The 18177-nt window shown below is 44.0% G+C and overlaps 1 protein-coding gene across 8 annotated transcripts in view; it reads right to left on the bottom strand.

Annotated features, from left to right (window-relative positions):
* Positions 1-2013: 2013 nt before the first annotated feature.
* Positions 2014-18177, bottom strand: part of DLG1 (discs large MAGUK scaffold protein 1) — a 289003-nt gene continuing 272839 nt past the window's right edge. For 5 of the 8 annotated variants that reach the window (XM_040428315.1, XM_040428313.1, XM_040428314.1 and 2 more), the window contains one exon: positions 2016-3378. In XM_040428315.1, coding sequence (XP_040284249.1) covers positions 3272-3378 — 107 coding nt within the window. In that variant the 3' untranslated portion in view covers positions 2016-3271. Of the gene's footprint in view, positions 3379-18177 lie in introns of all 8 variants that reach the window. The other 3 variants (XM_040428320.1, XM_040428319.1, XM_040428317.1) reach the window with 3 other exon arrangements.

The raw sequence follows: 18177 nt of genomic DNA on the forward strand, positions 1-18177 counted from the left end.
CTGCGATTGCTTTCAGGGTTTGTTTTTTCTGCACGGGTACAATCAGTTTTGATGCGTTTGTCACACAAGTGAAAGAAGCATGTGCACAGACGCTTTGAAATGAATGGGTCAGGATTCAGTGCGGGTGCTATGAGTTCACATCACGCATTGCACCCACATTGAAAACTTGCTTGTGTAAAAGAGGCCTTAAAACCAGATTGTAACATCTTTTTTTCTCATCTCTTTTCTTCTGATTACACATTTCTTCTGTTTCCTGAAAATTGTTATAGCGGACGGCCATCTTGCCTCAGCCTGTTCTTAACAGCATTTACCAAGCATTAAAAAAATAGCTTTACGGCAGCCACATGGTCCATACACACAATGGAGGGGACCTCATTGACTTCTATGGGAGAGTTTTCTAGGCATGCTCTATGCCCTGTGCAGAGGTCATTGTCAAAGCTTATCTATTCCTTCCTTGTACAATCACCTATTGTGAATGGTAGACCAGGTCTTATCTGTCATTCTAATCCTGCCTGTAATGATGATATCTCTGTGTATAGATAAGCAGGAAACTGCAGTAAGGTGATCTGTAGAGACCAAGAAATGGCAGTGTGATTCTTTGGCGCCTATTATTAGGCTTAGCACCCAGCGGGAAAACTGCAGGATTTTATGGTTTTTGTTTAAATATAGATAGATAGTTATGGAAAATTAAAAATAACCACCAAAAACTATTTAAAAATATGTTAAACATAAAAACGTGATTTAAACAATGTCATTTTCTGACACATTTCCTCTAACTTAGGACCAGTGGTAGAAAAAGGAATTTGCATATACATTTCATTCTTTAACAGGTTATGCAGATTGCATGAAAACTATAATTTGCACAATTACAACAGTTTTGTAGGCTACATTCACAGCTTCACTGCAGTTTCCATCCGTATATTAATTTTCCTATCAATATGATGTACATCACAGCAGAATCTAATGGATCATAATATATGTAAGTCAATGGGGTCCACTGGATGCAGCTGGTGTCAGTTTTGTGATCGCTCAGGTACTGCATTGTAGTTTCTCTTTATAACAATGGTAAATGACAGATGTGAAAGGATCATTATGAAACATCAAGGAAAAACATGGTAATTAAAAAAAAATTAAGCTCTATTCTGGTTTATGTTGTATAATGAAATGTATAAAAAAGTTAGTCAACATAAAAATTAGTTTGGACAAAAAAGTTGAGCAGGAGCTTATAACAACCAGTAAGACTGCAATTTTAATTTTCTATAAAAAAAAAAAAAATTTTAAAGTGAATTTTTATGGTCAACTGCTCTACTTTTGTGGCCACTTGCATGGTGTAATGCAAAAAAGAATCCTTAATAAATTAAATTATGACACATTCCACACATGTACATCGTTCGATAAAATTTTATTAGCGGTTCTCCTCTTTCTGACAAATGGAATGAATAACGCTGCCTGTCTATTACGAATTATGTTCATTTAGTAGGTGTATAAGGAGGCTCTCAGAAGCATATACATTTTTGTAAAACAATTCCAGAAATCTAGCAATGGATAATTAGTACCAAACAATGTACTTGTTCAAGACCGTAACTTTCATTGAAATTTCCACCTTTTTAACAGAAAAACCTGGAGTGAATCAGAACACAGGTTGTCATGAACATGGTACATGCAGCTCATAGTGTAAATGTACCTAAAAAAAACGGAGGACCGTTATAGGTGAAATTCCACACAGGGTAAACACATGCACAATACATAAAAATAACACACCAGGGACTCTTCAGAAGAGAGGAGAACACGCCTAGGTTTAATAAAGCAGCTAAACTTTCCTTTAGGCCTATTGCACATGACCATATGCCCTCCGAGACATGCGGTCCGTGAGCGGGCCATATGTCCCGGAGCGGCATTGATCGTGCGCACGGGAGTACACAGCATCATAGATTATAATGATACTGTGCACCTCGGGCCTCCCGCGGGGCTATTGTTCTGCACTCATATGATCTCATGAGTGCGGGACAATAGTCCTGCGGGCGGCCAGACGTGCACAGCATCATTGTAATCTTTGATGCTGCGTACTCCCATGCGCACGACCAATGCCGCTGCGGGACATATGGCCCGCTCACGGACCGTATGTTTCAGAGGGCATACGGCCATGTGCATGAGGCCTTACCCAGCATCAATTAACACAGCCACCAAAGTCTTGTTCGGCATTTTTGTGAAAAGAAGACATGCTATACCTCATACTTCTTCTCAAAAAAATAAAAAATAAAAATTGGAGGTGATAAGAGAAAAATATATATATTTATATTTTATATTCATATATGCACAAGTGCAAGAAAAGTACTTCCATAGTTAGAATTTAAAGAAAGTTTAATATTTTATTATAACAAAATAGGCAGTTATTATGGGTAAAATATTAAAATCTGTTTTCTAATAATAAACATACAGCATTAAGTCTATGAATCCAATACTCCAAGTGAAATGAAGAGATAACGTGTTCTCGTGTAGTGTTTATATACATGGCCAGACCTTCTATCTAGAGGCTATGTTAATCACCTGAAGTATTACTCATTTCAAAAAGGTCATCCTCAGGGGGGAAAAAAACAAAAAACAAGCAACAACTTTCAGTCCATCAAATTGTGTTACATGTACAGGGTTAACCAAGTTAAAGTGTAATTCCTAGCAAGATTGCAGAGATTAAAAAAATAAATTTTATTACAATGAATGGTTTAGGTTATCCTTTCCACTGCAAGGTGGTCTATGTAGTAATGCTGCGGCAATGGATTTCAAAATCAAAACCTCTGCCTATGTAAAGAACCAATTAAGTCAAAACAGTATACAGAGAATAAAATGCATAGGCCAAACCATGCTATTAAAAGCGACATTGTGCAAAGATGCTCACAATATAGTTAAGACCACTTATTTCATTTATTTTATCTGAAAATTGTCTATAAAGCTTTTTTTTTTTTCTTAAAATGCATTTGTCATTTTCCCTTAAACATTAAGGAATTTTGCCACTTATTTTATTTTTTAAACCTTTAATAACTGGTCCGGCCGGTCCACCTTTAAAAAAAAACAAAAAAAAAACCTAAAAAACAAAACAAAACGGAGACATAATTAAAATGAGTTAAAATATGACAAAAATGTAAAAGGTGGAAGGAACGGCAGCAAATAAGTGGCGAGAACATTCCCAACAGAAACGGAGCCTGTTTTTATGGGAGAAGGTACTGGGTATATGTACGGGCAGTGATGGGGACTTTGATGGAGTTTGCTTCATGTCTCATAACTTCTCTTTTGCAGGTACCCAGATAAAAGTGCAGGACTGTTCTTCTATTATCTGTTTCACTTGATTGTAAATTTCCTCTAGTGTATCTCCTTGAACAATTGCTAAAATAAGACATAAAAAAACAAGTAATGAAAACAGGCACAAGCCTCTACTTACCGTATTTACAGAATGCAAACCTACATCCACTAATATATTAATAGAAGCTGAGCTTGAATCTACTGTGCAATGGCGAACCTATGATAACACTAGTTTTTGATAAGCATATCAAAGGCAATGGGCTTGATGCTTCAGCTAGTACGGGGGTAATATTGCTCATAACAATCACTGAGATTTTGTAACCTGCAATAAATAACTTAACACACAGAGGGAGATTTATCAAACTGGTGTAAAGTAGAACTGGTTTAGTTGCCCATAGCAACCAGATTGCACCTTTTATTTTTGACAGCTCCTTTGGTAAATGAAAGGTGGAATCCGATTGGTTGCTATGGGCAACTAAGCCAGTTCTACTTTACATCAGTTTGATAAATCTCCCCCTTAGTGCCTGTTCACACAGAGGGTTTCACAGAATTTACAAACTTTTGGTATGGACAGTCTCGCCAAAATTCCACCGAAACCTGCTGCTGGCTGTCTCCTCTCTCCCACCCATACATCTCAAAGGGAGGCATTGTCGAATTTCATACACTTTGCTGGTACTGTGTAAAGCTGCGTTTTTCCCAAACAAATTCTGCATGGAAAAACCACACGTAATCCACATCCTAAGGGTTTGGCTACAGAGCGATTTTGGGCAGGTGTTGTGCAGTGTAGCCATAGGAATGAATGGGTGTGAGGGGTTACAGCGCACCCAACAGTGTTGGATTTTTGCTTTGAGATTCTAGGGTAGTGGTAAAAGTGTGAGTCGCCATGCGACTAGGGTTGAGCGATATACCGGTATCACGATATACCGCGGTATTAAAAAAACGGCGATATGGCGATATCGCCGTTTTGTAAATACCGCGGTATTTCGTGACGTCATAGGAGCGGTCATGTACGCTGACCGCTTCTAAATCTGCGGCCGCCCGCCCCAGCATGAACCGATACGGGACATTTGCAGAGTACTTCTACTCGTGCAAATGTCCCCGATACCTGCTGGCCGCTTGCGGCGGCGCTCTTAGCAGTTCGGCCGGCGTGGGGGAGGGAAGGAATTCTGTCACTCGCATTTCCTGCACCCGACCTCTGAGAGGACGCTGTGATCCGCGCAATTAACCCCTCAGGTGATCACAGCGTCCTCTCAGAGGTCGGGTGCCGGGAATGTGGGCAGTGCCCCCCTCCTCCCTCCCTCCCCAGTATTAATCATTGAGGCCACAGGGTCGTCCCCCCATCATTGGTGGCAGTGGGCCCCCCCCTCCTCTCTCCCTCCCCAGTATTAATCATTGGAGGCCACAGGGTCGTCGTCCTCCTCCTCCCCCCATCATTGGTGGCAGTTTGCAGTTCCGATCGGAGTCCCAGCAGTGTAATGCTGGGGCTCCGATCGGTTACCATGGTAGCCAGGACGCTACTGAAGCCCTGGCTGCCATGGTATGTTAGTGAGCAGCATTATACTCACGTGCGTCGTGGCCGCCGGTCGCTCCTTCTTCTGTCTGTGCGGCGCATTGCTAAGGCTTATAGCATTAGCAATGCGCCGCACAGACCTATGAGAAGAAGGAGCGCCCGGCGGCCACGACGCACGTGAGTATAATGCTGCTCACTAACATACCATGGCAGCCAGGGCTTCAGTAGCGTCCTGGCTACCATGGTAACCGATCGGAGCCCCAGCATTACACTGCTGGGACTCCGATCGGAACTGCAAACTGCCACCAATGATGGGGGGAGGAGGAGGACGACGACCCTGTGGCCTCCAATGATAAATACTGGGGAGGGAGAGAGGAGGGGGGGCCCCACTGCCACCAATGATGGGGGGACGACCCTGTGGCCTCAATGATTAATACTGGGGAGGGAGGAGGGGGGCACTGCCCACATCCACCAATGATGGGGGGACGACCCTGTGGCCTCAATGATTAATACTGGGGAGGGAGGGAGGGAGGGAGGAGGGGGGCACTGCCCACATCCACCAATGATGGGGGGACGACCCTGTGGCCTCCAATGATTAATTCTGGGGAGGGAGGAGGGGGGGCCGACTGCCACCGATGATCGGGGGGAAGACCCTGTGGCCTCCAATGATTAATACTGGGGAGGGGGGGGGGCCCACTGCCACCAATGATGGGAGGGGCACCCTGTGGCCACTGCCACCAATGATTAATACTGGGGGGGGGGGGGGGGGGGGTGCACTGCCCACTGCCACCAATGATGGGGAGGGGGACCCTGTGGCCACTGCCACCAATGATTAATACTAGGGGGGGGGGGGGGGGGGGGGGTTACCAGAGGGGGCTGATAAGAGGGAGAGGCTGGGGGGGCTGATCAGAGGCTGGGGAACTGCCCGTCTGCCCCCATACAGTATAACGTCTCCTTGTGGCTGCCCCCCATACAGTATAACGTTTCCTTGTGGCTGCCCCCATACAGTATAACGTCTCCTTGTAGCTGCCCCCATACAGTGTAACGTCTCCTTGTGGCTGCCCCCATACAGTATAACGTCTCCTTGTGGCTGCCCCCATACAGTATAACGTCTCCTTGTGGCTGCCCCCATACAGTGTAACGTCTCCTTGTAGCTGCCCCCATACAGTATAACGTTTCCTTGTGGCTGCCCCCATACAGTATAACGTCTCCTTGTAGCTGCCCCCATACAGTGTAACGTCTCCTTGTGGCTGCCCCCATACAGTGTAACGTCTCCTTGTAGCTGCCCCCATACAGTATAACGTTTCCTTGTGGCTGCCCCCATACAGTATAACGTCTCCTTGTAGCTGCCCCCATACAGTGTAACGTCTCCTTGTAGCTGCCCCCATACAGTATAACGTCTCCTTGTGGCTGCCCCCATACAGTGTAACGTCTCCTTGTAGCTGCCCCCATACAGTATAACGTTTCCTTGTGGCTGCCCCCATACAGTATAACGTCTCCTTGTAGCTGCCCCCATACAGTGTAACGTCTCCTTGTGGCTGCCCCCATACAGATTAACGTCTCCTTGTGGCTGCCCCCATACAGTGTAACGTCTCCTTGTAGCTGCCCCCATACAGTGTAACGTCTCCTTGTGGCTGCCCCTATACAGTATAACGTCTCCTTGTGGCTGCCCCCATACAGTGTAACGTCTCCTTGTGGCTGCCCCCATACAGTGTAACGTCTCCTTGTGGCTGCCCCCCATACAGTATAACGTTTCCTTGTGGCTGCCCCCCATACAGTATAACGTCTCCTTGTAGCTGCCCCCATACAGTGTAACGTCTCCTTGTGGCTGCCCCCCATACAGTATAACGTCTCCTTGTGGCTGCCCCATACAGTGTAACGTCTTCTTGTTGCCCCCCATACAGTGTAACGTCTCCTTGTGGCTACCCCATACAGTATAACGTCTCCTTGTGGCTGCCCCCATACAGTATAACGTCTCCTTGTGGCCCCAAGTGTTTTTTTCTTCTAAATGGGCATTTATCGCGATATATATCGTTATCGCGATAAATTTCTTAATATCGTTATCGTGGGAATATTTTTGATATCGTCCAACCCTACATGCGACCCCAAAAATTTCGAAGGCACCCCTGCGATATGTGTTGTGCCCAAAATCGCTGTGTAGACAAACCCTAAATCTGATTTTCAGATATACAAGCGATGGACTGGACCATCACTTGTCATTAGTCTTTTCTTACAGGATTATGAATTGTTGTTATTACCACAAATACTTTTTATACTGCTACATTCTTCAATATGGAAGGTGCTTTTTTTTTGGGGACAGTAAGCATGTCACTTAAGGGACGATATTTTGAACCAGTTGTGGAAATATGCACTGAAATTTGATGGGACCGACATGGAGAACTACATGTTATGAATGATAAGACATGTTTAACCCCTTCTACCCCAGGCCAGTTTTCACCTTCCTGCCCAGGTCTATTTTTGCAAATCTGACATGCGACACTTTATGTGGTATTAACTTAGGAACGCTTTTACTTATTCAACCGATTCTGAGGTTCTCTCGTAACACTTTAGGCTGGGTTCACACTTGAGCGTTTTACAGCGCGTTCAAACGCGCTGTAAAACGCTCAACACATGAAAACCAATGCTTCCCTATGGCCCTGGTTCTCACTTGAGCGTTTTACAGCGCGTTTGAATGCGCTGAAAAACGCCCTACGCTCAAACAAGTTCTTGAGCTTCATTGGGGCGTTTTGACGCGCGTTTGTGGCCATAGGACACTGCAGTCAATCACACAAACGCGCGTTTACTATTGCAAAAAACGTGCATAAAAACGCGCGACAAACGCGCATATCAAATACGCTCAGGTCTGAACCCAGCCTTACCGCTAACATGAAACACAAGTTTGGGTCAATATGTTTTCCTTCATTTAAAAAAACCCTCTAAAAATTTACAGAAAATTTGCAATTTTCTAAATTTGAATTTCTCTACTTTTAAGACAGATTGTTAACTATTTTATTAGGTATTACAATCAACATTCCCCATATGTCTACTTTATGTTGGCATCATTTTACAAATGGTATTTTTTTTTTTTTTTTAGGATGTTAGCTTTGAATTTTGGATGCAATTTTTAGATTTTCTAGAAATTTTTAAAAACCCATTTTTTAAAAGGACCAATTCAGTTATGAAGTCACTTTTGGGGGTTTACATAACAGAAAATGTCAAGAAATGACCCCATATTAAAAACTACACCTTTCAGGTTACTCAAATATTATTTTACAAACTTTTTTTTTAACACTTAAAAGGTGCTACAGAAGAATTTAAGGAAAATAGATACATTTCAAAATGTAACTTTTTGTTGATACTTTTCCATATTAATGCTTTATTACTGTAGCAATGTTAACAGCCAAACAAAATTCTATATTCTATCGTGGTCTATTCATTACACAGTTTTTTTTAATTTGATTCACTCTTTAGGGTTTAGGCAATTTATTCCCTATTATAGACCTGCAGCGGCACACTCCTCGGAGTGTCATTCAGTGTACCCTATATTATATTCTGTTTCAACTAATAAGGCAGCGCGGGTTCCCTTTGATTGTTTTTTTAAATTCTATATTTATGACACTAATTCTGCAGTTTACAGAAATACCCCAGATGTCATAGTAAACTACTGTATGGGCAAATGGCAGGGGCTCAGAGAAGTAGCCCCATATTGATTTTTGAATTGTAGATTTCCTAGGAATAATTTTCAGGTGTCATATTGCATTTGAAGCCTGCCCGATGCAGCCCTAGAGTGTAAACCCCCCAAAAGTGACCACATTTTGGAAACTACAGCCCCAAGGAATTTTTCAAGGGTGTAGAACCTAAATATTTTTAAGAAAATGACATTTTAGGTCAAAAGTGGTAAATGGAGAAAATGCACCCCATAATTTGTTACCCATTTCCTCCTGATTATGACAACACCCCATATGTGCTTGTATACTGCTATATGGGCGCACCATAGGGCTCAGAAGGAAAGGTGCACCAAATTTCTTCTAGATGATTTCACAGGAATAATTTGTAGCACCCCTAAAGTGGAAACCCCCAAAAAGTGACCCCATTTTGGAAACTACACCCCCAAGGTACACATTTTTGGGGTAATTTTTCATTTTCACAAGGGGCAACAGAAGATACACCAAACTATGCATTACTCCTTTTCTCTAGATTATGGCAACACCTCATATGTGCTCCTATCCTGCTGTTTGGGCACACAGCTAGGCTCAGGAGGCAAACTGCAAAATATAGATTTTGCAGACCAGAATTTGCAGACATGGATTTTAGGTCCCCAGAAAGTTGAAAACCCCAAGAAGTGATCCATTTTGGAAACTGCACCCCTGTACGAACATTTTAAGAGGTAGAAAGAGCGCTTTTGACCAAACAGGTATCTCACAGAATTTAGAAACACTTATCAAATAAAACTGAAGCACACGGCTGTGAAAATGAAAAATTACACATTTAAAAGAAAATATCACTTTAGGTGCAATTTTTTGTTTTCACAAGGGGCAGCAGGAGAAAATGCACTCTACTATGTGTTACCCATTTTCTTCTGATTATGGCAACACCCCATATGTGCGCCAATCCTGCTGTAGGGGTGCACAGCAAGGATCAGGAGGCAAACTGCAAAATATAGATTTTGCATGCCAGAATTTGCAGATACGGATTTCTAGTGCCATATAGCTTTTTAAAGTTACCCGAGGACCCCAAAAAGTGACCCCATTTTGGAAACTGCACCCCTGTAAGAACGTTTTAAGGGGTGGAAAGGGCACTTTTGACCAAACAGGTGTTTTATAGAAATTAATATGTATTGGTTGGTGAAAAGTGAGTATGTATATCAGAACTATAAGGTGGTAAAAACTAGAGAGTACATAAAGGATAAAATTCATATATCCACGGATGAGTGGATGGACTCTGAAACAATCCTTCATGCAGAGGTCAAGTTTTTCAGGGCAGTTTTCTCAGTGGTAATGGTGTCTTTCCTTATCCCCCTTTTGGAACACACCCTGCATCTTTTTTGGATCATTCCCTTCCTTAATGTCTGGGGCACTTCCCCTGGGAAATGTTACCCTGGCACAACATGGGCACCGTAACTTCCTGAAGTACTGGGGTCCTCCCCTTGCTGGTTTTGAAAAAGTAGGGCTTTGATGATTCTTCTTGAAAGTGAAGAAATGTTCCTGTCTGTCCTGTAGATGTAAATAACATGTACGCATTGTACAGTGCCGTCTGTATAATGTGCATGGCCAGCTTTTTGTACCACACTTAAGTTTTTTGTGTGGCATTGTGTGGCTTAGGAACTTGATCTGAAGCCATACAGTTATCTTGATTTTTTTTTTTGTGGTTGCCCTATCCGGAAGATAGGCCTCTCTGATTTCTGTGTACTGTGCCGCACACTGCAGTAACTCTGGAAGTCAGGGACTGAAATACTGGAAGACTTGTGTAATAGTTGTCCACATAGAGGTGGTAACCCTTATCTAGCAGTAGGTGCAGTAAGTCGCACACTATTTTACCACTAACTCCTAGGATAGGGGGTTCAATTCGGGAGTCTTTCTTCATAATCCCTGAATCGATAGGGGTAACCAGAGCTAGGCAGGTACTGGTGAAATTTTACCCTCCCCTTGAAATGTATCAGTGACTCATCTATACTGCTATTTTGTTCTGGGGTGTACACTTCAGCAAACTTGGTGCTAAAGTGGTCAAGGATGGGCCTAATTTTAAATAGACTGTCAAATGCTGGGTCATTCTAGGGCAGGCATTGTACATTATCATTATAATGCAAAAATTTCGTATTCGACTCGAGTCGATTCTGGGCCATGGCATTACTGTAAATTAGAGTGTGGTACAAGACATCTGCACTCCAATACTGTCTAATTTCTTGTTTTTTCAACAAGGCCCATATATAGCACAAGCCCCCAGAAGATTTTCAACTCTGCTGCATTTACTGGGTCCAACCAACGGGTCTAGCGTATGGTGATGTGGAGTTCCGGGTAATAAACTGCTGGGCATATAAATTAGTTTGGGCTAGGGGTGGGCGGTATAGGCGATATAGGCGATATGCGATATAAATTTGGGCCACGATATGGATTTTCGCCATATCGCCTATATCGCCGGACCGCGATATGATTGCGCTCTCTGCGCGCACCATTTACTCCTGAGCCTGCCGGCCGGCACAGTGGAGTGAGAAGGAGGGAGTCCCTCCCTCCCCACTGTGCGCGGCTGCCGCTGAACACCAATGAGGAGAGGACAGAGTAGGAGGAGGGGACGGACTGTGGCCGGCCATATCCCACAGGGTCCCCCTCCTCCCCCCCTAGTTCATTGATGGCAGTGGGCAGTTCCGATCGGAGTCCCAGCAGTGTAATGCTGGGGCTCCGATCGGTTACCATGGCAGCCAGGAGTCACGCTACTGAAGTCCTGGCTGCGATGGTATGTTAGTAAGCAGCATTATACTCACGTGCGCCGAGGCCGCCGGGCGCTCCTTCTGTCTGTGCGGCTCATTGCTAATGCGTATAGCATTAGCAATGCGCCGCACAGACCTATGAGAAGAAGGAGCGCCCGGCGGCCACGGCGCACGTGAGTATAATGCTGCTCACTAACATACCATCACAGCCAGGACTTCAGTAGTGTGACTCCTGGCTGCCATGGTAACCGATCGGAGCCCCAGCATTACACTGCTGGGACTCCGATCGGAACTGCCCCCTGCCATCAATGAACTAGGGGGGGAGGAGGGGGACCCTGTGGCCACTGCCACCAATGATTAATACTGGGGAGGGAGTGAGGGGGGGTGGGTTTGAGTTACCATAGGGGGGCAGATAAGAGGCTGTGGGGGAGCAGATAAGAGGCTGGGGGGGAGCAGATAAGAGGCTGGGGGGGAGCAGATAAGAGGCTGGGGGGGAGCAGATAAGAGGCTGGGGGGAGCAGATAAGAGGCTGGGGGGGCACATGAGAGGCTGGGGGGCACATGAGAGGCTGGGGGGCACTTGAGAGGCTGGGGGGCACTTGAGAGGCTGGGGGGGCACATGAGAGGCTGGGGGGGGGCACATGAGAGGCTGGGGGGGGGACACATGAGAGGCTGGGGGGGGCACATGAGAGGCTGGGGGGGGGCACATGAGAGGCTGGGGGGGGGCACATGAGAGGCTGGGGGGGGGGCACATGAGAGGCGGGGGGGGGGCACATGAGAGGCTGGGGGGGGCACATGAGAGGCTGGGGGGCACATGAGAGGCTGGCTGCCATGGTCAGCTCCCTGCTGTTGTGTGCACAAAGCACAGGGCAGCAGGGAGAGTGTGAAGTCCTATTCACCCTAATAGAGCTCTATCAGGCTGAATAGGACAAGGGTTCTAGCCCTTAAGGAGGCTAATAGTTATTAAATAAAAAGTAAAAAAAAAAAAAAAGTTTAAACACCCCCCCCAATATAGAAAACAATATATCGCAATATATATCGCATATCGCACATGCTTAAAATTATATCGCAATATAAATTTTAGGCCATATCGCCCACCCCTAGTTTGGGCCATAATAAAATGTACCAAATCTTCACCAAAAAAAAAAAAAAAAAAGATTTGGAAAAAAATCTATTTCAAACTCCGGAATTTGGGGCTGATATTCTACAGGGGGTGGGGTCCATATTGGCGCACGCGGGAGGCTGCCCCAGCTGCTGTCCTAGGGAACCTTTTAGAGGGTCCCTCATTACTGGGTGATGATGGAGTAGGGGAATTTGGCATCCCCTTCTCCCTCCCTGGCAGTCTCAGTTTCAAAGGCAATGAGGGCGTATGTCTCTTCAGCTGAATACATTCTCTGGGATGAATGGGCCATTTCTATTTGGGTGTTTGTAGTGTGTGTGATTTAACATGTGCACAGTGTGTAGACTTTATAGTCGGGAGGGGGTGCATGTGGTAATTTTACACATGAAGGGGCATGTAATAAATTTCCAATAAAGTTTAGGGGAAAGAAAAAAGTTTAAAAAAGAAGAGAGGAAAAGATGAGAGAGAAAGAAGAATCGAGATAAATTTAGAGAAAAGAGAGATTTATATAAAACTACCACTAAGATTTGTTTTATTTCCCCCAAAATAGAAAATAATAAACCTGCACTGAAAATTGACCACAGGCTCGATCAATAAAAAGAATATTACTGATGGGCGCTCAGCAGCTGCAAGACACACGCATGCTCAGTGTGTGCAGAAACTGCAGTATAAAAATTCAGTGTAAAAAAATAAAAAAAATTATATGTCTAAAAATGTACTTATATCTATCTATATAGAAAGAGCTCTACAGTGTGTGTGTGTGTATGTGTATGTGTGTATATATATATATATATATATATATATATATATATATATACAGTCCTGATCAAAAGTTTAGGACCACTTGAAAAATGGCAAAAAATCATATTTAGCATGGCTGGATCTTAACAAGGTTCCAAGTAGAGCTTCAACATGCAACAAGAAGAAATGAGAGTGAGACAAAACATTTTTTGAGCATTCAATTTAATGAAAACAACGAATAAACTGAAACAGGCTGTTTTTCAGCTGATCAAAAGTTTAGGACCACATGCCTTTAAAAGGCCAAATCTGTGCAAAGATGTGGATTCATTGTCATTTTCTGTCAGGTAGTCACACGTTGTGATGGCGAAGGCAAAAAAACTCACCCTTTTTGAATGTGGTCGGGTTGTTGAACTGCATAAGCAGGGTCTCTCACAGCGCGCCATCGCTGCTGAGGTGGGACGCAGTAAGACAGTCATTTGGAATTTCTTAAATGATCCTGAGGGTTATGGAACAATAAAGTCAAGTGGAAGACCCAAAAAAATTTCATCAGCACTGAGCCGGAGGATCCAATTGGCTGTCCGTCAAGACACTGGACGATCCTCGACCCAAATTAAAGCCCTTACTGGTGCTGACTGCAGCCCCATAACCATCACACGGCATCTGAGACTGAAGGGCTTCAAAAACAAAAAACTTCTTCAACGACCTCGTCTCCTTGAACACCACAGAACTGCTCGTTTGGACTTTGCAAGAGGGCACCAAACATGGGACATTCAAAGGTGGAAGAAAGTTTTATTCTCTGATGAGAAAAAATTTAACCTTGATGGTCCTGATGGTTTCCAACGTTACTGGCATGACAAGCAGATCCCACCTGAGATGTTTTCTACGCGCCACAGTGGAGGGGGCGCCATAATGGTCTGGGGTGCTTTTTCCTTCAGTGGAACAATGGAGGTTCAGGAAGTGCAGGGGCGTCAAACGGCCGCTGGCTATGTCCAGATGTTCAGGGAGCATTCCTCATGACTGAGGGCCCTCATCTGTGTGGTAACGACTGGGTTTTTCAACAGGACAACGCTACAGTACACAATGCCCGCAGGACAAGGGACTTCTTCCAGGAGAATAACATCACTCTTTTGGCCCATCCTGCATGTTCCCCTGATCTAAATCCAATTGAGAACCTTTGGGGATGGATGGCAAGGGAAGTTTACAAAAATGGACAACAGTTCCACTTGGAGAAATGTTCCCACTCACCTCATGGAAACGCTTGCATCAAGCATGCAGAAACGAATTTTGGAAGTGATAAACAATAAAGGCGGAGCTACTCATTACTGAGTTCATGTTTGGAAGTTGGATTTCTGTTTTGGGGGGGGGGTTTATTTATTTTTTTTGGAGGTGTGGTCCTAAACTTTTGATCAGCTGAAAAACAGCCTGTTTCAGTTTATTCGTTGTTTTCATTAAATTGAATGCTCAATTTTTTTTTTATCTCACTCCCATTTCTTCTTGTTGCATGTTGAAGCTCTACTTGGAACCTTGTTAAGATCCAGCCATGCTAAATATGATTTTTTGCCATTTTTCAAGTGGTCTTAAACTTTTGATCAGGACTGTATATATATGGCTTGAGAAAGGCTCCAGCATAGAGCCAAAACGTCGCATGTCCTGCTTGGGTAAATAAAGGTTTTTGTATTTTTTTACTTCATGGAGTGCTGCCCATTTTTTTGATTTATTAGAGATATATATATATATATATATATATATATATATATATATAAATATAATAATTTTTTATATAAACCACTTACTACAAACCCCCAACTACAAGTGGCAAATAATTAGCACAGATGTTAAAAAAATAAATTGTGTTAAAAAATTATCCCCCAGATGCGAAAAAAAGGTGACACAGATAAATCAGTGTTCACCAAAAGCAGACAGGGAAAGGGGGTGGGGAGCTGGAGTGAATTCGGGATCTGGAACTGCTGTAAGCAAAACAAAATGACTGCAGCAGTCCCAGATGTTGTTCTTTTCACTGGAGAAGCACTGATTGCCGTGGTGGTGCATCACATGTCCCAGCAGGCAAAGCAGCACAGAGAAGCACAACACCTCTCTGCAGGCAGTCATCAGTTAGAATGGATGCCTGCAGAGAGGTTCTTCCATTTCCCTCTGCTGCTATAGCGCTGCCATCGGCTGGAGCATTGTTCCAGCCAATCCCAATGCAGGCAGGGGACCCCAAACACTAGACTCCTCTGCCTGACCTCAGGGGAGACTGGTGCTGATATATTCAGCACCGGTCACCACTGTCCGATCCCCTCTGCATGACCATAACTGGTTAAGGCTACTTTCACATTAGCGTCGGGGCTCCGCTTGTGAGCTCCGTTTGAAGAGTCTCACAAGCGGCCCCGAACGCATCCGTCCAGCTACCAATGCATTCTGAGTGGATGCGGATCCGCTCAGAATGCATCAGTCTGGCAGCGTTCAGCCTCCGCTCCGTTCAGCAGGCGGAAACCCGAACGCTGCTTGCAGCGTTCGGGTGTCCGTCTGGCCGTGCGGAGGCAAACGGATCCGTCCAGACTTACAATGTAAGTCAATGGGGACGGATCCGTTTGAAGTTGACACAATATGGCTCAATTTTCAAACGGATTCGTCCCCTATTGACTTTCAATGTAAAGTCTGGACGGATCCGTCTAAACTACTTTCACACTTAGAATTTTTTTTAAACTATAATGCAGACGGATCCGTTCTGAACGGATCCAAACGTCTGCATTATAGGAGCGGATCCGTCTGAGCAGACATCAGACGGACCCGCTCTGAACGCAAGTGTGAAAGTAGCCTAACATCACTGCCATGTGCTGGTCTTCACTGCAGGGAGGTGAAAATGCCTCCAGAGACCCTTAGTAAAGACCTCTACCAGCCATGCAGAGCAGCCATCTAACCCCAGGTACCGTGTGATTAGGCACGTGACCGTGGCACCGCTGCACTGTACATGTAAGGCGCTGGTTAAAGAAAAGGAAACCACTGTAAAAACAGGTTGAAGTATCTGACAAAGTGTGGACGGATAATGTACAGTCGTGGCCAAAAGTTTTGAGAATGACACAAATATTAGTTTTCACAAAGTTTGCTGCTAAACTGCTTTTAGATCGCTGTTTCAGTTGTTTCTGTGATGTAGTGAAATATAATTACACGCACTTCATACGTTTCAAAGGCTTTTATCGACAATTACATGACATTTATGCAAAGAGTCAGTATTTGCAGTGTTGGCCCTTCTTTTTCAGGACCTCTGCAATTCGACTGGGCATGCTCTCAATCAACTTCTGGGCCAATTCCTGACTGATAGCAACCCATTCTTTCATAATCACTTCTTGGAGTTTGTCAGAATTAGTGGGTTTTTGTTTGTCCACCCGCCTCTTAAGGATTGACCACAAGTTCTCAATGGGATTAAGATCTGGGGAGTTTCCAGGCCATGGACCCAAAATGTCAACGTTTTGGTCCCCGAGCCACTTAGTTATCACTTTTGCCTTATGTCACGGTGGTCAATCGTGCTGGAAAATGCATTGTTCTTCACCAAACTGTTGTTGGATTGTTGGAAGAAGTTGCTGTTGGAGGGTGTTTTGGTACCATTCTTTATTCATGGCTGTGTTTTTGGGCAAAACTGTGAGTGAGCTCACTCCCTTGGATGAGAAGCAACCCCACACATGAATGGTCTCAGGATGCTTTACTGTTGGCATGACACAGGACTGATGGTAGCGCTCACCTTTTCTTCTCCGGACAAGCCTTTTTCTAGATGCCCCAAACAATCGGAAAGAGGCTTCATCGGAGAATATGACTTTGCCCCAGTCCTCAGCAGTCCATTCACCATACTTTCTGCAGAAGATCAATCTGTCCCTGATGGTTTTTTTTGGAGAGAAGTGGCTTCTTTGCTGCCCTTCTTGACACCAGGCCATCTTCCAAAAGTCTTCGCCTCACTGTGCGTGCAGATGCGCTCACACCTGCCTGCTGCCATTCCTGAGCAAGCTCTGCACTGGTGGCACTCCGATCCCGCAGCTGAATCCTCTTTAGGAGACGATCCTGGCGCTTGCTGGACTTTCTTGGATGCCCTGAAGCCTACTTAACAAGAATTGAACCTCTTTCCTTGAAGTTCTTGATGATCCTATAAATTGTTGATTGAGGTGCAATCTTAGTAGCCACAATATCCTTGCCTGTGAAGCCATTTTTATGCAACGCAATGATGGCTGCACGCGTTTCTTTGCAGGTCACCATGGTTAACAATGGAAGAACAATGATTTCAAGCATCACCCTCCTTTTAACATGTCAAGTCTGCCATTTTAACCCAATCAGCCTGACATAATGATCTCCAGCCTTGTGCTCGTCAACATTCTCACCTGAGTTAACAAGACTATTACTGAAATGATCTAAGCAGGTCCTTTAATGACAGCAATGAAATGCAGTGGAAAGTTTTTTTGGGATTAAGTTAATTTTCATGTCAAAGAAGGACTATACAATTCATCTGATCACTCTTCATAACATTCTGGAGTATATGCAAATTGCTATTATAAAAACTAAAGCAGCAACTTTTCCAATTTCCAATATTTATGTAATTCTCAAAACTTTTGGCCACAACTGTACACCATTACGGGGAAGAAAATTATACCTGGCCTCTTTGTCCAATAAATTTCATATACCCAAATCTAATCTGTTTGGCTATAAACAAATGGAAAATGCAGTTAGGGTATTTACACGCACACATTTTATCTAGAAGTTAAAAAAATTAAATAAAATAGAACATGTCCTATTCTTGTCCGTTTTGAAGACAAGAATAGGCATTTCTATAATGGCCCTTTTGAAATTAATGGGTCCGCACCCATTCCGCAACATTGCAGAACGGATGCGGACCCATTCATACAGTCGTGTGAATGAGCCAAGTAAAAAAAAATTAAATTTAGAGAATATGGATCTCATTCTACTGTAGATGACATTATGGTGCGTATTAGACTTAGAGTTTTACTTCTTAAACGTATTGAGGGTTGTTACAAAGACAGAATGCCGCACTGAAGTAAACCTGTGGGGGAAAATGGATAAGGGGTTAGGGGAAATTTAAAATGGT

The sequence above is a fragment of the Bufo bufo genome, chromosome 4 (genome assembly GCF_905171765.1).
Source record: "Bufo bufo chromosome 4, aBufBuf1.1, whole genome shotgun sequence".
Lineage (NCBI taxonomy): Eukaryota > Metazoa > Chordata > Amphibia > Anura > Bufonidae > Bufo > Bufo bufo.